The 22,329-nt window shown below is 41.2% G+C and overlaps 1 protein-coding gene across 1 annotated transcript; it reads left to right on the top strand.

Annotated features, from left to right (window-relative positions):
- The first annotated feature begins 16,711 nt into the window (after positions 1 to 16,711).
- On the top strand, positions 16,712 to 20,881 carry LOC113040850 (uncharacterized). Its single transcript, XM_026199056.1, has 3 exons — positions 16,712 to 16,943; positions 20,141 to 20,452; positions 20,550 to 20,881. The coding sequence occupies exons 1-3, from the start codon at positions 16,712 to 16,714 to the stop codon at positions 20,879 to 20,881; spliced, it is 876 nt and encodes a 291-aa protein (XP_026054841.1).
- The last annotated feature ends 1,448 nt before the right edge of the window (positions 20,882 to 22,329 follow it).

Below are 22,329 nucleotides of genomic sequence, written 5' to 3'. Positions count from 1 at the left end.
ATGGTCATGGACTTCCCAAATAACAAACCATGGTTGTCCAATTACACACTATACCTTCTGCATAGTAAACAAATAGCCTTTTAACAGGATGATATGAATACGGTTAAGGAGATAAAAAAGGCTGTGAGAGATAAAAGTTAGATACAAGGATAACATTGAGAAACAGTTAAGTGGAAGTAACTTAAGATCAGCCTGGCAAGGCATGAAGGAAATTCTAGGGTGTAAAGAAGACAGCAGTATATTAAAATGAATGGATTCATTTCTGCAAAACAGTTTGTAACTTAACACATTTTATTTGACGATAATGATTCAGAAGTCAGAAATTTACATTTTAAAACAGGAATCGCCATGCAGTCAATCTTTTAACATTAGTGTGGCACAGGTTAAAGATCTTTTCTGGAGAGTTAATTCTAAACAAAGTCCCGGTCCTGATAATATTGGAGGTAGGGTGCTGCATACATGTGCTGAACAGCTGCGTGAAATTGTTCATTACATTTTCTTCCAGTTTCTTATGTTACAAAGAGTTGCTGAAATTTGGAAAAAAATCAATTGTACTTCCTGTAGTTAAGACTGGGTCCCCACAGGTGATAAATGATTTCAGGCCAGTAGCTCTTACTTCATTAGTTATGAAGTGTTTTGAGAAAGCAGTTAAAGATGAAATTTTACAGAAGTCAAAAGATAGACTTTATCCATTGTAGTTTGCATGTAGACAGGGCAAGAGAGTTGAGGATGCTAGCTCTATCGGTTTAGTCACTTGGAAAGGCCCAAGACTGTGCTAGATTGTTCGTAATCGTAATAGAAGCACAATCAAAATAAAAAAGCCACATCTAAACATGTCAATCGGATTGAATTGGCCAGATCCAACAAAAAATTCGATCGGATTGTAAGGGGTGGTTTATTCCTTTTGGAATCCGAGCGAGGGGACATGCAAACACTTCGGATCGGATTGAAAACCGAAACTGGAAAGTACTGTGCATGCCCAGTGATGTAGAAATAGCGTAGTGATGCATGATGCATGGAACGAGCTGTTCTTCCTGGTGAATAAAGTGTCATAATAAAGTATCCTGTCATTATAAAACTCCCCTTTTGCTCTGCATCTGTGAAGTGGAAAAGGACAACGTCCCACCAGTCCTTGTTTAAGACTCTCTTCAACTAGTTTTGGGTGTGGAAAACGGCACTTTTAACAGTTAATATGCTGGTCGTCACCTAATTATGACCTGAAGTAGATAAATATCAAGTTTGCTTTTTAAAACAGTACGTGACAAAAGCAAGACACAATATATATTCATGCAGTGTGCACATGTTAAAAGAGTAAATCCAATCAGAAGCTTGTGATATATAAATGCGCATATCAACTCAATCACTTTATTTAGCATTCATGTAAACACTACTTTCAGATTCTTCAATCAGAATGAATCCATTCTGATGGAAAAATAAAGTGTCCATGCAAATGCATCTACTACTTACTGAGTTTCAGAAGTTGCCATCAGGCCGTTGTTTCCATGTTGGAAAAAAACAACAACAAAAAAACAGTATATGCTGGTTAAGTATGTTTTGACGCTGGGATGCTGGTTCATGCTGGTCATTTGCTGGTTGAAGCTGGTCCTTTTGCTGGTTTATGCTGGTCCTTTGCCAGCACATGAACAGCATAAACTAGCAAAGGACTACCTTAATCAGAGCTGTGGGATTTACAACATGCAGATTCATCCTCTCCTCCCGAATCACTTTAAAGTAGGTCTCTGCTTCATTATCGAATCTTGCTGATATTCGACTGATAGTCGAATCAGATGTTTGGGGGCAGGGCAAAATACATTAAGAAGATTCAAGTCAGACATTCAACTAACATAATTACTGATATTCAATGAATGCGGTTATTGCTTTTGGAGGTGGATGTTGCTGTTTGGGAACGCAGTCATTTAACAGTTCTGGGAGGCAATTATACAAAAATTGGCTACTTTGATGACAAAATTTGCTCGGGCATTTCCGAAAGACCATAACAAGATTTCAGATGCTGGTTAGTCTGGATTTACCAGCTCAAAGTCACATGACTTCTGATGTGCTTAGAGGAATTTATTCGCAGAATGTATTTCCATCATTTTTTTCTCACAAGTCAAAAACCACGTCAAGCTAGCGTATAAACTTTTTTTGCGAATTAAGGCATTTTTATTCAAAATTCAGCATTTCCATCACTCGATTCTGATGTGATACTTCAAAATGCACATAGCCTAGAAAGACCAAGATGGCGGCGAACACATCGCGAGGCTCAACGTCTCTCCAGTTTTTTAAATTTTGCAGTATTATTCCTACTCATCTTGGGTCTGCTTGTACTGAACAGCTTTGCTTTAACATCATACACCCGACAGGAGCTTTTGGATATTGGTGAGGACTTTTCCAACTCTTTTATCACCAATCTTCGACTCATCTCTGAGATTGCTAGAACACCCAAGGCTACGCACTCTACCTGGCGGAAGTGCTCGCAGGCGGGGTCGAGATCGTAAACAAAGGCGGGGGAAGTGCAGAGGTCTAAGAGTCAAGCTAAAGCTAACACCGCTCAGGCTCTCTTTACCCAACATTTTCCTTGCTAATGTGCGATCACTGGTGAACAAAATAGATGATTTACGACTTTGCATCACCCACAGTAACCTAGAGTTTCTCATGGTTAAATGTAGATCTTTTTATCGGCTACGGGAGTTCACTTCCACCATAATAACCGCAGTCTATATTCCACCGGATGCCAATGCCAAGCTTGCTTTGAACGAACTTCATGCAGCCATTAGTAAACAACTGACTGCTCACCCAGAGGCGGCTTTTATTGTCGCGGGTGATTTTAAAAACAGTGCTCACCAGATTTCACCAGCATGTTTCCTGCCACACCAGAGGAGACAAAACTTTGGATCATGCATACACAAACATTAATGGAGCTTACATCGCAATCCTCCTCCCCCACCTCGGACAGTCTGATCACCTTTCTTTGTTACTCACCCCTAAGTATTCACTCCTCATCGATCGTGTGAAGCCATCAGTGACGACCATCAAAGTGTGGCCAACTGGAGCAGACTCTTTACTTCAAGACAGGTTTCAACACACTGACTGGAGTATGTTTGCTTCACAGGCTGCCTGTGGCTCTCACACGGACATTGATATCTACACCTCCTCTGTACTGGATCACATCAACTCCACCACTGACAGTGTTACAACAGAAAAAAGATAACTACATACCCTAATCAGAAGCAATGGATGAATAATGAGGTGCGACTTCTGCTGAAAGCCCGCAACACTGCCAGGTCAGATGACGCTCAGGCTTACAGTAAATCCAGGGCTAACCTGAAAAGGGGCATCAAAAAGGCCAAGTACTACTACAAGCTGAAGGTAAAGGAACACTTTTCCTACTCTGACCCCCGACACATGTGGCAGGGCATTCAGATCATCAGTGACTACAAGTCAAGCAACTCCACTCCAACGGTGATGGACGTCTCGTTCCTTAACGAGCTAAATGACTTTTATGCTCGCTTCAACAGCGACAGCAAGGAGACAGACACCAAAATTACACATTAAGCAGACCACCAACCTCTCAAACTCACCTCCACAGATGTCCACACTGCACTGAGCCGGATGAACACACGCAAGGCTGCTGGCCCTGATGGCATTCCTGGACGTGTGCTTAGGGCATGTGCAGAGCAGTTTGCAAAGGTCTTCAGAGACATTTTCAACCTGTCCCTCACCCAAGCAACTGTGCCAACATGTTTTAAGTCCACATCCATTGTGCCAGTACCGAAACACTCCTCCCCAATGTGCCTGAATGACTATCACCCTGTAGCACTCACACCCATTATTATGAAGTGCTTTGAGCAACTGGTCCTAGCACACCTCAAAGACTGCCTCCCACCCACACTGGACCCACACCAATTTGCCTACCGCAGAAATAGAAGCACAGAGGATGCAGTATGCATAGTGCTGCACTCTGCACTCACACATCTGGACCATAACAACACGTATGTTAGGATGTTGTTTGTTGACTTCAGTTCATTCCCTCCAAGCTGACCACAAAACTTGGAGACCTGGACATTAACACCTCCCTCTGCAACTGGATTATGGACTTTCTGACCAACAGGCCTCAGCATGTTCGGACAGGCCACACCCACTCCACCACCATCACACTTAACACTGGCGTACCACAGGGCTGTGTGCTGAGTCCATTCCTTTACTCCCTTTACACCCACGGCTGCAAGCCTTTGCATGGATCCAACTCCATCATTAAGTTTGCAGACAATAACCTGCTCCTTAACACCAATGAGACTAAGGAGCTCATTGTGGACTTCAGGAAGAAGAAAGGAAGCACACATGACCCCATCCACATTAACGGGATGGTTGTTGAACGTGTCTCCAGCTTCAAGTTCCTGGGAACCACCATCTTGGAGGAACTGTCCTGGGCCACAAACACCTCCAGCCTGGTCAAGAAGGCTCACCAGTGCCTTTTCTTCCTCAGGACACTGAAGAAGAACTAGCTGTCTTCATCCATCCTGGTGAACTTCTATCGGTGTGCGATTGAGAGTATCCTGACCAGTTGCATCACAGTCTGGTATAGTAACTGCTCAGTGGCTGACCGCAAGGCACTGCAGAGGGTGATGAAAACTGCCAAACGCATCACAGGGACACCACTTCTTGCTCTTGAGGACATCCAGAGGAAACGCTGTCTACGTCGAGCTCGAAGCATTCTCAAGGACTCCTCCCACCCTGACCATGGACTGTTTAACCTCCTGCCCTCCGGAGCCTCCAGACAAAGACCACAAGATTCAGGAACAGCTTTTTCCCTAAAGTTGTCTCCTTGCTTAACTCTGCTCTCTGACACACCTCAACACTCCCCACACCACACACACAGACTCCTCCCCCTCTTCAACACTACATCTGACTGATTTATTTATTTATTTACAACAAGCAAAAAACAGTAACTTGTTATTACTTGCACTACTGTCTGTTCATCCAGGAACACTGAATAATAAATTTGCACACTGTAATATTTTCTATGCACTTTACTGTCCAATGCAATAGTGTAAATTATGTTCATATGTTCATAGTTCTGCCTATAGTGTACATACACTTTTACATAATCCATCTGTATAGTATGTTCATAGTACACCTATCTGTATATCATGCTAATAGTATTTAAAATCTGTAATACCTAAATGTATAGTTATTGTACCTATTATAGACCTTGTATATTCTGTACTTACTGCTTATTGCACTTCTGGTTAGATGCTAACTGCATTTCGTTGCCTTTTACCTACATGTGCAGTGACAATAAAGTTGAATCTAATCTAATCTAATCGAGTCATAGAAACAGAAAGATCAAAGCTGAGAAAGTTGCTGAAGGAACCGTGACTGACGTATCGCCTCACACTATCTAGCTGCATTTAAACACTCGGTCAATCAGATCAGAGGAAATGAACAAACACAGGAAGAGCTCAGAGTATTTAAAGAAAAAGTTTTGAGCATATAATGAAAAGGAAGATTGACAGAAAGAGAAGATGGCAGATAAATGTTTTTTGTGTCTGCTGAGACTGATCTTTCTCTCTTCACTTCTCACAGGTAAAGAAAACTCTATTTTATGTTCAAGACATTTAGTGGAATTAGTTTGAGAAATTAGGTAATTTGAACATGACCAGTTTATTATTTGCTACATTCATGCTGTGATCTCAGAGTTGTGCCATGCTACAGAACATACTGGACATAAATGACCTGGGGTCTCATTTATAAACGTTGTGTATGCACAAAGTGGGCAGATAATTATGCACAGGCAATTTTGCACACATACTGTTTATGAAAAAATAAACTTGCCGTAAATATCTACGCACCTTACAGACTCTCTAGACCATGCATACAAACTATTTTTCTGGATATAGAAAAGTAATGAAGTAATCGATTTTAAACTGTTTTTCAGTTTGATATACACAGTTACATGAAATATTAAACTCTCATTAATGGAGATAAACACTGAAATTACATGAAGTTATTACACAGAAGTTATATTAATATAGACATATTTGTAGGCTAGTGGATGCACCTGCTAACTTTTTGCTGTGGTATGTAATGTTTTACTGACAGTGAGGAGTGCTATACGTAGGTGCACATTAATTCATCTGTAAACTAAACTGCACATCTCATTCTATGGGAAATATATATATATATATATATATATATATATATATATATATATATATATATATATATATATATAAATGTAATTCCTGTGTCTATATAAAATCCTAAACCAGCAGCATTACATCATGGAAATATAGACTAGAAAATATTTTTACACTTGCTCTGTCCTACGTCCATGACACTGACTCACTGTGGAGTTGCCCGTTTTAATATTAACAGCTCTTAACCCCGAGTGTGGACTTTGATGGTGCATGATGGGCTTGTATTAAAAAAAAAGGTCCCGTTTTTCGTGCTTTTTTGAAGCTTTGAGTTTGCAGTGTGCAATATAACATGTATTCATGTTTTGAGTGTAAAAAAACTGTATTTTTCACACAGTTCACTTATCTGTATACCGTCATAAAAACGGGCTGATGACTGCCTTGTTATAACAGCGTTTCAACAACATGGCGACAAACACTTCTCCATCGCAACAAGGCCACACCCCCCTTTTTGTGAATTCATGTGGGTGGATGTTAGCCAAAAAACTGTTTTAGTGACGTCATTACTACAGGAACTAGAGGGCTGTAGTCCAAACGGGTCGTTTTTTGTAAGTGAATTGTGTTAAATCAAATATCTCACTTGGCATTGAACTTTGAGCTTTAGAATTTTACAGGTATTATTTATACTCTAACAACAACAACATTACACACTAACTAAAGTTTAAAACATGGAATCACGAAGAAGGGGACCTTTAACTTCCTCTTTTATGGTTGTCGAGGCTTGCCTATCTGGTGCTGCGAGTATTGATGCCAGCACCACTAGATGCCAGCAAGAGCCTCTCGGCTAGAAAATTTTACTTTTCCATATTTTATGACCCGTTTGATGCCATGGGCCAAACATTGGCGAGAGCCTCCCAGTTAGTCAACCCCAACTTTCCCTTTTTATGGTCAGTGAGACTTACCCATCTGGTGCCGCGAGTTTTGAGTTCCCACCAGATGCTGGCGAGAGCCTCCCAGCCAGACATCTTTACCTTTCTACTACACAGCCAGCGAGGCTTACCCATTCGATGCGTGTGCTCCCATCGGATGTCTGTGAGAGTCTCCAGGCTAGGTAACCTTACCTTTTCCTCTCCCCATCTGGAGAGGCTTATCCCCACAACCGGTAAGTGTATTTTGTTATTTAAGTTGGTGCGTTTAACAGTTTCTGTAACTTATTACACAAAGGGCAACGCTGTTTAGCTTTGTTAACTAGATGATAGGGCTGTGCAAAAAAACGAATGTGATTTTCATGCGCATCTCGTCAGTAAAAACGCTCCTGTGACTATAAATACATCTCCTGTCCACTTGCTTCTCAAAAGTACCCCAAAACCAGACCAATCGCGTTTGTGGGAGGGCAGCGTGCTGTAAGCTGCTGTCGAATCACAACACAGGAACCGCTGGCCCAATCAGAACTCGTTACGTATTTCTGAAGGAGGGACTTTATAGAACAAGGAAGATATCAGCTGTTTTTATGACAGTGAAAACAGCGGTATACAGATAGGTGAATTGTGTGAAACATACTGTGTTTTTTTACACGCGAAACATGAACACATGTTATATTGCACACTGTGAACACAATCAAAACTTCAAAAAAGCACGTAAAATGGGACCCTTAAGGTTGTAACTGGTAGACTCTCGCTGACGTACGATGGGAGCACACGGCATCAGATGAGTAAGCCTTGCTGGCCATAAAATAGAAGATGTAAGGTTGTCTAGCTGGAAAGCTCTCGCCGGCATCTGGTGGGAGCTCAATACTGGTGGCATCAGATGGGTAAGTCTCCGTAAGGGGTAAGTTAAGGTTGTTTAGCTGGGAGGTTCTCGCCAACGTACGATGGGAGTGCGCAGCATCGAACCGGTAAGCCTATGCTGGCTGTAAATCGAAAAGGTAAGGTTGTCTAGCCGAAAGGCTCTCGCTGGCATTCGGTGGGAGATCAGTGCTTGCGGCACTGAAAGGGTTCACCTGTAGTAAAGGCCAAGAATGCTTGACCAGGAGGGCTCTTGCAGCCTTTGACGAGAGTTCATTATTCATGCACAGACGTGTAAGCGACGCCGTTAGTTGGATGGAAACATCCACTTGACCGAGACAGCTCTTGTGGCATCTGATGGGGTTTAAATACTCACGGCATCAGACGGGTAACTGCGCCTGTAGTTTGTCGGAAAATGCAAGGTTTGCTCGACCGGGAGGCAGTCTGACGGGAATTCAATAGTCACTGTATCGGATGGGTGAGCATTGCTGGTAGTTGGAGAATTAATTATTTTATTTATTTATTTTGTTTTAATATTATAAATTTATTTATTTATTTTATGCTGGAAGTACTTTGCAGCACCTGATGGAGAGTTCAATACTCAGAGCAATTTGAGTTGTCTAAAGGGGATGCTATGAGGGTTACTTGCATAGTGGTTAAGCAAATCCAATAAGCTGCTTCTGATAATGTCATAAAATCTTTGATCGGCTTGCATTCGAAGTTAAACGTATGACCAAATTGAATTTCCTGTCCTGTCAGTGTACCTCGTATAAGTGCCATGAATCCGGATGCATGGGCATAGCTTAAAGCAGAGGTGATGTCATCCTTTCTCAGCCAAGAGCTTAAATTTTTTTTTTCTTCTCTCTCCATATTGATTGCGTGATCATTGTTATACGGTTGTGAGAGAGAATTCATCGAGAGCCATCAAGGTGATTATGCTTTTAAACTACAAATTATATGGAGCTGACGGATTGATTAAGAGTTTTCAAATTCTTGGTAAAGAATTTTCGGATTAACCACTCGAGTGGGTTAATGAGAAACAGAGAAGGCGGGGCTTTAAAAGGGTTCATGATCAGCCTTTTTTTTGCCACCTATAGGGGAAATCTTAACAGATTATTTCAGTGAATAGCTGAAACGTATAGCAACATTTGAGGTCACGTTCAAGGACTTATGATTGCTGTAGCATGCCTGTTGTAAAGAATTGTCCAATATTAAAGATGGTGTACATTTGAATTAAATGTTTAGCAAAATGAGGACTAGGTTGTACAGTGACATGTAAAAACTAATGTCGGTAACGTTTGTGCCCTTGAAGGCTTTTGATATGATGAGCATGTACATTAGATTGTTATTGATGCATTACATTATGTTTGTTCTATGGAACGGTATGATTAATTGTTTTTCGAGAGTTAAACACTGCTGTTGCAGTGGGGAGATATAGATAGGGGGTTCGGTGAGCTTCTTTGGTAAGGAATTGGTCTGACTGCTAATAGGTCTTAAGGATGGTTAGGGTGTGGTGGAACATAGAAGTAAATGGGAGCATGAGAGGAGGAGGAGGAGGAGAGATAGCTTCTTGAGACACCTGTGGCTTTAGCTTGCTTCGGCTGCTGTAGTTGTTGGCTGCAGGAAAAGTAAAAGGGTTAGTAACAATTGGTGGGGCAAGCTAAAAAATAAAAAGTGCCTGGGTAGCCTACTGTGTTGCCAGCTTAGCAATTGGTTGCCTGGTTTGACAATACCCCAAGCCTTGTTCATCTTAGTGAACAGAAAAGACAACAGAAATTTTACTCACACTTGCTGTCCTGTGGCAAAACAGGAGGCTAGTTGTGTTTTAGATAAATTCTGAGTGATCACGCAAGTAAATGGTGAAATATGTCCCTAAATATATTGCAGATATGTTCACTGAATATAAACCTAATGGAGCACTCAGATCACTAGGATCGAGTCCAATACCAAGGGTTCACAAAAAACAAGGGGAGTCTGCCTTTAGTTGCCGCCTGCAGTTGGAATCAGCTTCCAGAAGAGATCAGATGTGCTAAAACACTAGTCACATTTAAAACTAGACTCAAAACTCATTTGTTCAGCTGTGCATTTATTGAATGAGCACTGTACAATGTCGGAACTGATTGCACTGTATTTTTACTTTTTTTTTTTTTTTGGTAAAATCATTTTCTGTTTCTAACGGTTTTTTTATTAATTTTAAATAAGTACATTTTTAAATCATTTTAAACGTTTACAAATTGCTTGTTTTATTTATTATATTATTATTTGTCTCTTGACTTTTGTTCTATGTAAAGCACTTTTGAATTAACATTGTGTACGAAATGTGCTATATAAATAAACTTGCCTTACCTAAATGAAATTGGTCGTGCCAGAATAATTGCATGCAACTTATGTCTGTATCATCTTAGTGAGGTTTAAACATGCACGGTAAGGCAAATGTAATGTCTTCAGACATTTCGGTGTGGATGGTTTGACTTGAAAAGATGCCTTGGCTTCGTAGTTAAATGGCATCATCATCCGAAAGAATTACGTCATAACGTCGTTTAACAACTTTAGCCATGAAACCTGCTTTAGCGTTTTCACCTGAAGAATGTAATGATTTACGACACACACAGTCTGCGAAGCTAGCGGAGGCAACATCAAACTGCGCTGCGGCCGGAAAAGCCGCAATGAAAAGGCTGAGCCTAGCGAGAGATACTTGCTGCGGTGAGAAATGGGGTGCAGCCCAGGCTGGTTGAATGCCTGCTGCGATCCAGCACTTGAGGAGAGCCCGGTCTTGAGCGGGATGATCGTGGTGTCGAGCGAGGTGAGCTCGGGGCTTTGCACGGTCTATTGGCCACAACGTGTGGCTTGGGGAAAAGAGCAGCTGTCGCGATAATGCTTAATGGTGCTTGCTGGCCGTGTTTGGCGAGGTAGGAGTGATCGTGGAGATCCGGGAAAAAGTGGCAGATCTGAAAAAATCCCCAGTACAGATTTCTTCGTTGGAATGAAAACGACAGACAGAGCGAATCGAATGCTGATAAACCGTCAATGGATAGAGAGGTAAGTCAGAGATATTTATACTGTGGTATTGATTACTAGATTGTGGTCCACTTGTGTTGATTAGGCTAATATCTGACGCGCTCCTCCCGAATCTTCTTACGAGAACTCCATTTATAAATTGGACTGGTAAATGATAAATAATTATTTTATATAAAAAATTATATGATTTCTTTGTCATCTGAATATTGATTTTAAGTAGGGGGAAAAATACATTTAAATCATAAATCGGATTTTTGGTGAAAAACTCTTTTTTTTCATCCCCCAAAAAATTTTCTTAGACCATATTGCCCAGCTCTACAATAGTGTGGTAAATAAGCAAATATTTAGCTCAAAACATATATAATGCTGTTAGGCAGAGGTGGGTAGAGTACCCAAAAACTCAACTAAAGTGCTAGTCTGAATAGTTACTTGAGTAAGAGTAAAAAAGTATCGGATAAAAAATCTAAGTATCTATCTAAGTAATTAGTTACTAGATACTTTGGGTCATATATACTGAGTATATTTTAATTAGATATATAGATAAAATGTATGTTGTGTGTGTGTGTGTGTGTGTGTGTATATATATATATATATATATATATATATATATATATATATATATATATATATATATATATATTTCATCAGCCTTTACTCCAGTCTTCAATGTCACATAATCCTTCAGAAATCATTCCAATATTTTGATTTACTATCAATGATGTTCTTTTTATCTTTCTATTCATCAAATAATCCTAAACAAAATGTTGCTGGTTCCAAAAAAAAATTAAGCAGCAAAACGGTTTTCAGCACTGGTAATAAATCTTAGAATTATATGTTGAAGTATCATAACTGTGAAAACTGGAGTAACAGCTGATGAAAATTCTGATTTGCATCACAAAAGAAATTATATTTTAAAGTATGTATTATATATAAATAACCTCTGACACAGACAAGAGAGAAAACTCCTCACATGATGGCTAAGTTACTGAACATCTGAACATAATGAACCAGATGCACATTAACCGATCTTCCTCTGTCTGTTCTGCAAAATGTAAACAAATGTATATTTCTGCAAGCGTAAATATTGTGAAAATATCATTATTAATTGTGTCTAGGCATAGGGAGGTCGTCATGTGACACACAGCAGCCACAACAGCATATTGGCAAAATATCATTAAGCATTTATTTATTTATTTTCATTTTTATTAGAAATTATCCCAGACATGATCTATATAATTAAATATCTCGATTTTCACATTTCATAGATTGTTAATAATGATAATATGTGATGGTCAAAGTAGCCTAATTATGTAATTGATTATAAAAACCTGTCTGTTTACTTAAGTAACAGGTATAGGTGTCATGCCATAACATATTTTTTATATGTTGACCTTATATTAAACTTGACTGACTTTATATTAAATTTGAATGTAACTTTGAAAGTTAATGTGGTATAAAAACTGCTACTAATTTTTCATTGCACAGAAACAGAGCAAATAACATTTACATTATCAAAGATAATTTTCACTGACAGTCTAGAGTTCAATCACTCTCAAAAACTCCCATTAAAATCACTGAAACTGTTAACACTGTGAAATCAATATCTTATTTGTAGATTCGTACACACACCTGCACTTTGTTGTTTCTGATGAGAGAATTCGCCAGAAAGAGGTATTCAGTCAGCGAGCGAGTGAAGGAAGCACTGGCATTTTATCGATGACTCACCTGAACACCTCTGATTGGCCATTGCATTCATAAGCTCAACAGAATCTTGTGTGATTGGTTATAATGCGCAGCGATGTAAAAACATATTTGTCTCTGACTCAGCGCCAGCCAGCGAACGCAAATCTGAATTTAGCAGCTGATGATATGACTCGCTGAGTTCTCACGCCGGTTTGATTGTATTAAAATTAAGAAAATATTAATCGGCTATTTTTTGTCTTTTGGAAGCTGCATTTAACTTGGTTCCCCTCTGTTATAAGTTACACATACAACAAACTAATGTCATAAGTGGTATCGTGTACTGTAATCGAATGTAGCCTAAGTAATACCTGTCGAACCGTAGACAGCACACGTGGTGTTCATCTAATAAAGATTTTCATCATTAGCAAATAATACCCTTTGCAGATTTGCTTTCAATTCAGAGCAGTTCCATAGCCACATTTTCAAAATATACTAAATTAGAATATGGTGACATGCCAGCTAACTCAAAACACCTGCATAGGTTTTCTGAGCCTATGAAATGTTCTCTCAGTTTGGTTCACTAGGCTACAGAATCATGGGAAGGACTGCTCATCTGACAGTTATCCAGAAAACAATCATTGACACCCTTCACAAGGAGGGTAAGCCACAAACATTCATTGCCAAAGAAGCTGGCTGTTCACAGAGATCCTCACAGATCCTCTTCTGACTATTATTAATTCCTCATTGTCATTAGGATATGTCCCCAAAACCTTCAAACTGGCTGTTATTAAGCCTCTCATCAAAACCACAACTTGAACCCAAAGAACTAGTTAATTATAGACCAATCATGAATCTCCCTTTTCTGTCCAAGATACTAGAAAAGGTGGTATCCTCACAATTATATTCCTTCTTAGAGAAAAATGGTATATGTGAGGATTTCCAGTCAGGATTTAGAATGTATCATAGTACTGAGACTGCTCTCCTTAGAGTTACAAATGATCTGCTCTTATCATCTGATCGTGGGTGTATCTCTCTATTAGTTTTATTGGATCTTAGTGCTGCGTTTGACACAATTGACCACAACATTCTTTTGCATAGACAGTTTGTTGGCATCAATGGAAGTGCATTAGCATGGTTTAAATCGTACTTATATGACCGCCATCAGTTCGTAGCAGTGAATGAAGATGTATCATATCGATCACAAGTGCAGTATGGAGTACCTCAAGGCTCAGTATTAGGGCCGCTACTCTTCATGCTTTTTTATGTTACCCTTGGGAGATATCATCAGAAAACATGGTGTTAGCTTTCACTGTTATGCTGATGATACTCAGCTCTATATTTCTTTGCGGCCCGGTAAAAACACACCAATTTGAAAAACTAATGGAATCCATAATCCAATTATAGGACCTAAAAACTCTGCTTATAATAACCTAGAACACTGTCTAAGACTTGATGGTTGCTCTGTAAATTCTTCGTCATCAGTTAGGAACCTAGGTGTGCTATTTGATCGCAATCTTTCCTTAGAAAGCCACATTTCTAGCTTTTGTAAAACTGCATTTTTCCATCTCAAAAATATATCTAAATTACTGCCTATGCTCTCAATGTCAAATGCAGAAATGTTAATCCATGCATTTATGACCTCAAGGTTAGATTATTGTAATGCTTTATTGGGTGGTTGTTCTGCACGCTTCGTAAACAAACTACAGCTAGTCCAAAATGCAGCAGCAAGAGTTCTTACTAGAACCAGGAAGTATGACCATATTAGCCCGGCCCTGTCAACACTGCACTGGCTCCCCATCAAACATTGTATAGATTTTAAAATATTGCTTATTACTTATAAAGCCCTGAATGGTTTTGCACCTCAGTATTTGAATGAGCTCCTTTTACATTATAATCTTCTACGTATGCTACGTTCTCAAAACTCAGGCAATTTGATAATACCTAGAATATCAAAATCAACTGCGGGCGGCAGATCCTTTTCCTATGTGGTGCCTAAACTCTGGAATAACCTACCTAACATTGTTCGGGAGGCAGACACACTCTTGCAGTTTAAATCTAGATTAAAGACCCATCTCTTTAACCTGGCTTACACATAACATACTAATATGCTTTTAATATCCAAATCCGTTAAGGGATTTTTATGCTGCATTAATTAGGTTAACCGGAATCGGAAACACTTCCCATAACACCCTATGTACTTGCTACATCATTAGAAGAGTGGCATCTACGCTAATATTTGTCTGTTTCTCTCTTATTCCGAGGTCATCGTAGCCACCAGATCCAGTCTGTATCCAGACGAGATGGTGGATCAGCACCTAGAAAGGACCTCTACAGCCCTGAAAGACAGTGGAGACCAGGACAACTAGAGCCCCAGATACAGATCCCCTGTAAAGACCTTGTCTCAGAGGACCACCAGGACAAGACCACAGGAAACAGATGATTCAGTTTTTTCTCCATTCTGTCACCGATGGAGTTTTCGGTTCCTTGCTGCTGTCGCCTCTGGCTTGCTTAGTTGGGGTCACTTCATCTACATGCACAGACACTGTTTAACTGAACAGAAATGACATCACTGAATTCAATGATGAATTGCCTTTAACTATCATTTTGCATTATTGACACTGTTTTCCTAATGAATGCTGTTCAGTTGCTTTGACACAATGTATTTTGTTTAAAGTGCTATATAAATAAAGGTGACAGAGTTGCTTGAAGGCCAGTCTTATGTTTCCACAGTCTGTGATGATTTAGCATGCAATCTCATCTGCTGGTGTTGGACCTGGTGTTTTTTTGAAAACCAAAGTCACTGCACCCATTTACCAATACATTTTGGAGTCATGCTTCCTTTTGCTGACCAGCTATTTTAAGATGCTGATTTCATTTTCCAGCAGGATTTGGCACCTGCCCACACTGCCAAAATCACCAAAGGTTGGTTAAATGACCATGGTGTTGTTGTGCTTGACTGGCCAGCAAACTCACTAGGACCTGTACACCAAAGTGAATCGATGAGGTATTGTCGAGGAAATCGAGAAAAAAGAGATTAAAAAAATGCAGAGGATCTGAAGGCCAAATCAAAGGAACCTGGGCTTCTATACCACCTCAGCTGTGCCACAAACTGATCACCTCCCTCCATGCTACGCCAAATTGAGGCAGTAATTAAAGCAGTAATTTTATTTGAGGCTGTCGTTAAAGCAGTAATTTAAATTGAGGCAGTAATTACATTATCAACTCCTCTCTTCACTCTGGATCATATCGCTCAGCATTTAAGGAGACTCAGGTAGGAGGTAACAACAAAAATATTGTTACCTCCTATGGCTATGATTTTATTACTTCAGCTGTCTGATTGATTTTATTGTCTCAAGCATTAAGAAATCACATAAAAGAAAGTTAAGCTTTTTTACTATGATAAAACCATGTTAATTTTGGTAAAGGTTGTGATGTCCACGTTTTTGTTGAAGAAATTATAGAGGCTGTTTCCTTTTGCAAAAAGGTGGCCTAAATGTAAAGATTAAGTAGATATTAGAATTAAATGTTTGGTCAATATTAAACAAGGATTTGGATAATCCTGTAAGTGTAATAGCAGCAATTACCAAGCCTTTGCCGCCAAGAGTGTCACAGTGTCTGGGTTGTTGTTCCCCGGGGTTCCACTAGATGTCCTCCTTCTCACGGTGTCTGTCCCAGATCACTTCCTGTTCCCTAATATGGTCACCTTTCTCCTTGTTACGTAATTGATTGTTCCCCCCACCTGTCTCCGGTTTCCCCATTATCCTTCTGTGTATAAATACCCAGTCTGTCTCAGTCTATGTTACGGAGTCCTTGTTTATATGTTACAGTTTCATGCCCGTCATCCTTATCTTGCCTTGCCTTGCCTTGCCTTGCCTTGCGTTGCGTTGCGTTCGTGTCTTGTTTGTGTTTATGTTTTGGATTCTCTGGTTTTGACCCTGCCTGGACTGTTTACTCTATTGGATTACCCCTTTAATAAACAACGTGCCTGCAAATTGGTTCCTTCTTCGTGTTTCCTAACACCTAACGTGACAGAAGGACTCCGTCAACGTAGGAACCAGCGGTATGTCACTTTTCCGTTCCCCAGCCAAGATGGCGGAGAGGCGGGTCAAGTATCTTCGGTTGACCGCCCTCCGTCAAGACGGCAACGAAGTGGGTGCCCTGGCTCAAGTGTTCTGGTCCCTGGCTGAAGGCATGGGATACAATGATGCGGCCCTTAAGGACCACTTCAATGGCGGCCTGGATGATCCAGTGCCCGAGGAAGAGATGGCGCAGTTGGAGATGCTGGAGTTCTGGGAATTCGTGCGCTACCTGCAGTTTCGGTGTCGGTGGGATGCCCCAGCCACTCCTGTCTCTTCCGGCAGGGTGGTCGTCAGCCCAGCACCACTGCCCAGGATGGCCGCCAGCCCAGCGGCCCTGATGTCGAGGCGGCACCCGAGACGGTGCCTGATGCCGAGGCGGCGCCCGATCCAGTTCTGGAGGCCGGGGCGGGGCCCGAGGCTGTTCCCAATGCAGTTACCGAGGCGGTGCCCGACGCTGTTCCAGAGGCCGAGGTGGGGCCCGAGGTCGAGGCAGTGCCCATTGCTGTTCCAGAGGCCGAGGCGGTGCCCGAGGCCGTTCCCGAGGCAGTTACCGAGGCGGTGCCCGAGGCTGTTCCGGAGGTCGAGGCGGTGCCTGACGCTGTTCCAAAGGCCGAGGTGGAACCCGACGCCGAGGCGGTGCCCGAGGCTGTTCCGGAGGCCGAGGCGGTGCCCGAGGCTGTTCCCAATGCAGTTACCGAGGCAGTGCCCGTTGCTGGTCCAGAGGCTGAGGCGGTGCTCGAGGCCGATCCCGAGGCCGTTACCGAGGTGGTGCCCGAGGCCATTCCAGAGGCCGAGGCGGTGCCTGATGCCGAGGCTGCGCCCGATGCCGAGTCGGTGCCCGACGCTGTTCCAGAGGCCGAGGCGGTGCCCGAGGTCGAGGCAGCGCCCATTACTGTTCTGGAGGCTGAGGCGGTGCCTGATGCCAAGGTGGTGCCCGAGGCTGTTCCAGAGCCAGAGCCAGTCACCGAGGACCCTCCAGAGCCAGGGTCAGTCACCAATTACCCTCCAGAGCCAAGTCAAGTCACTGGGTGGTCTGCTGCTCCGTTCCGGGAGACTCTGGTCTCAACCACGGGGACGTGGTGGCCGTCCGCTCCACCCTGGAGGGCTCTGACTTTGACCACAAGGCTGTGGTGGTCTTCCGCTCCACCCTGGAGGGTTTTGACTTTCACCACAAGGCTGTGGTGGTCTTCCGCTCCGCCCTGGAGGCCTTTGACTTTGACCACAAGGCTGTGGTGGTCTTCCGCTCCGCCCTGGTGGACGCCTCAACATGTCCTTCATGGATTTCTGTTTTGTGTTTTTTGAGTTCTGTTATGTTTCTGTCTGTTCCCTTTAGTTTAGTCTGGCCCTCCGTCCCTCCCCCTGTACCTCCTCCGGTCCTCCTCCCTCCTGGTCTCCCTGTTTTAGGTTTACATTTCTGGTGTTTGTTCCCCATGTGTTCCTTTTCCGGCCCTCCCCCTGAGCCTCCACCTGTCCGCCTCCCTCCTGGTCTCTGTGTTGTGTTTTGTCTTGGAGCGTCTGGGAGCCGCTCCGTAGAGGGGGGGTACTGTCACAGTGTCTGGGTTGTTGTTCCCCGGGGTTCCACTAGATGTCCTCCTTCTCACGGTGTCTGTCCCAGATCACTTCCTGTTCCCTAATATGGTCACCTTCCTCCTTGTTACGTAATTGATTGTTCCCCCCACCTGTCTCCGGTTTCCCCATTATCCTTCTGTGTATAAATACCCAGTCTGTCTCAGTCTATGTTACGGAGTCCTTGTTTATATGTTACAGTTTCATGCCCGTCATCCTTATCTTGCCTTGCCTTGCCTTGCGTTGCGTTCGTGTCTTGTTTGTGTTTATGTTTTGGATTCTCTGGTTTTGACCCTGCCTGGACTGTTTACTCTATTGGATTACCCCTTTAATAAACAACGTACCTGCAAATTGGTTCCTTCTTCGTGTTTCCTAACACCTAACGTGACAAAGAGAAGACTTGTTTTCCTTTGCTAAAGTAAAGAACTTTGCTTCTTTTCCTCCTGTGAACACTGTGCATATGTCCACCATCATCTGCAAACGACGTAGCGGAAGTGAGAATATCAAGGTGGATTCGTTGTTGGTGGTGAAATTATTACTGACATTAAAGCTGCCACAGAATGCATTTATACAATATATTAAATTGTTCTCTGATCTATTCTCTTTTATCTACATAGAAGGTATATGGCTTATGTAAGGGCAAAAAATACCCAGAAACTGTTTTATATTTCTGTTTTAAATTTTCCATCTTAGGATTTGTCCCTAGAATGAATTTTTTTACCTTAGTTTTTACCTTATTTGGAAGGGTCATGAATAATATTGTTGAGCTCTGCTCTGATTGCCTGTTTCACAGTGCAGCTCATTCAGCAGGAAGGAAACACAGAAATAATATATATTTCAGTACTGTCTCTCGCAGTATATAGTTGAGTAATTATAGTGTATATAAAATGCGGGCATCAGGAGTCCGCTATTAATATGCGGGGATATGCAATGCACAATGGCTTTTTACTTTCACTTTCAATATTTGCAATCGTGTAAACATATTCTATGTAATTTACAGTGGCAGTACTTACCACTAGGGCTGTGAATCTTTGGTTAGGCAGAGTTTCATTTCGATTCACGATTCATAGGTTTTTGGTTCAATTCAAAATTAGAAAGATTCAATTTACAGGATTATTTAAATGCTTCCACTATATACTTTAAATGCTTAATCAGGGGGCAAATTACACCAGCCTTTATGGTTAGAGAACCATAGGTTAGAAAAAAAAACTGTTCAGTGTTGTCCTGTGCTCTTGTTGTGGTATCAAGCTGACCTCACACTTTGTTATTTTCGAGCTCTAATTGGCGAGCTCTAATATTATCTTAATAATTATTTTTATATTATTAATAGAAGTAACAAAAGCATGCTTAATTTGTGGTCACTATGGCTTTTTTTATTCGTAGTAAAACCATGGCTAAAGGGGATATGGAAACTCAGAAAAAAATATTAATATATTGTTAATATTAAATATTACTTTTTATTTTTATTTTACTGGCGCCGGATTGATGTCCTCACAGGTATAGTTGTCGATCGATTATGATCAGTCAGCCGCATACATGAGGTGAGGACAGTGCGGGAACGATGCTTCATGGTTGCTTACCCTACTGCCTGCTGTATTCACCATAAAATGCATTTTTAATAGACACAAATATAGGGAGCGGCTGATGATGGCACTCAAACATCTGATGCTGAATTATCTTCATGTTAAGAGTGTGTTTGTGCTTTGAACACCTCTCTGATAAAGAGAAATAGTTTCTTCTGGAGAGTCTGTTGTTTGCATTAAGTGAGGAAAAAAGACACCATGATCTGATTCTTCTGCTTTTATTGCTGGTATGTTTTATGTCTTCATCTATTAATATACATAATGATCACTCAGATGCTCTTGTGTTTCAGGTACCAGGGAAGTGGAAGATGCTCATGTGTTCATTAGTTCTGGGGAAAATGTCCGTCTGTCCTGTAATAACGTTCTTCCTGACCGTAAATCTACTACATGGATCTACACCAGATTCAGAAATTCATCAACAGTTGAACTGATTGCTTTAGGGGTAAAGAAGAAAAACACAGAGAGACACAAGAGACTGAGTCTGGGGTCTGACTGCTCTCTGAACATCAACAACATCACTAAAGAAGATTGTGGGCATTACATCTGCCAGCAATATAAGAATGACAAACTACAAGGAAGTGTTTATCTGCATGTTCTTCGTGGTAATTTTATGCTTATGTGGTCAATTAAAAAAGGCAAATTCTCCATTTAATTTCCCATGATGAAGGTCTGTGAATTGTGACTTATTTTGTGTTTCAGTATCTTCATCTTCCTCATCCTCACAGACTGAGATCAGTGCAGGCCGGTCTTTGACTCTCTCCTGTCAGTTGTATTCATATTCATTTGCTGGAGTCTCTTGTGATGATTGGAACCGTTCTGCAGGAATTGAGCTGTTCTGGGTTAATCAGGCTGGTGTTAAACTGAACATATCTGACTCCAGATATCAGATATTATTCTCATCAGATAACTGTATCAGCTCTCTGACTACAACACTCCTGAATGAAGACCACAACAGAGAGTGGAGATGTGAAGTTACTCACAGAAATCAAGTCAAGGCCTCCGTCACGTATACAGTTAAGCGTTCAGGTTAGAAAACATAAAAACATTATCAATCAGTTACTGAAGAGTATGTTAGAAGTGCTAATATTATGATAGATAATGTTCATTTTGTTTATTCATCTTAACAGCTCAAACAAAAAGAACAAAAGCAGTGTTTCTGGTCCACATCACAAAATCTTTGTGATGTGTTAAAAGTTTAGATATTTTGGGCTTTACAAAGAGTTCTGTGGTAACCGTTGTGCTGTAGAGTAGAGCTTGTGTTTAGTTTATGGCATAGTTTTTTGATGAAAATGGTTTTTGTTTCTTCATGCAATGAATGTGTTAATGTCAGTGCAATGATAAATAGTGTTTTATTTGTTCAAACTTTGTGCTGTATTAGCTGCATATTTTAACTGAAGATATTTTTGGACTACCACATTCACACTCACAACGGCTGCCCACAACCTATGAGCTCAAGCTCCACCACAATCCTAACCAAAACCCAATCATAAATATAGTAGAATCTGCTCAATATAACTGAGCTGGTATTACTAAAAAACTGAATAAGTTCATCTGAAACCAAGTCTTTCATTTTTTTTAACATTACATTATCAAATAAAACAAACATAAACAAGATAGATCACTTTTTTATTTTTATCCAATTTAGTTCAGACAACTCAATTGTAAGATTGTAGGAGCTACTTGTGTGAAACCATTTGACAGTTTTTATTTTATTTATTTAGTCCCGGAAATATAGAAAATAAATGTTCTTCACGTTTAACCGCTATTTCCAAAAAAGAACAAAAAAACATACATTCTGTGTCAAGGCAAAATCACTTGCTTTAGGTATAGTCTGATATGTGAAAATGTTCAGCGCATAGGGAAACGTCTTATTCGTGACCAGTTGTGAATAATGTTTGTAACACGTCGATAGAATTGACCCGGTGGTAATATAGCCTCAGTTGATGACGTCATCGGGCCCTGCGTCCGCAACACGGGGCTATAAATAGATACGCCACAGGTGCATCAACAGGACATTTTGTCTGAAGGGCAGTCCTGGGACATATTCAGTACGGCAATGCAGCGCAGTATCTCGTTTCCCCTTCTCAGGGAACAAGGTTACAGTTAAGTAACCGGGAACATTCCCTTCGAAAGATTGGCACATTGAGAATGAGAATACCCACGCCGCCGTGCTTGAAAAATGTCTGTACCCCTAAGGTTGTGCAGGTGTGCTATCATATCACAAGAAGGCCTCAGACATTAGATTGTGATGTTGACTCAAGGACATAAGAGCCCGGAGTAGCATGGACATGCAATCTATAAAATCTTATGAACGTGTGCAGAGAGGACCAACCTGCCGCATCACATACCTGTTGTAAGGGGGCACCACTTGCTAAAGCACTAGAGGAAGCAACCCCCTTGTGGAGTGAGCTCTAAGACTTATAGGCAAAGCTTAACCGCACGCCTCATAAGCCAAAGCCAAGGCAATATCATCCCTGAC

Source organism: Carassius auratus, chromosome 23 (assembly GCF_003368295.1).
Source record: "Carassius auratus strain Wakin chromosome 23, ASM336829v1, whole genome shotgun sequence".
NCBI lineage: Eukaryota > Metazoa > Chordata > Actinopteri > Cypriniformes > Cyprinidae > Carassius > Carassius auratus.
Note: the sequence above shows the minus strand (reverse complement) of the source record. Positions and strands in the feature narration are given on the sequence as shown.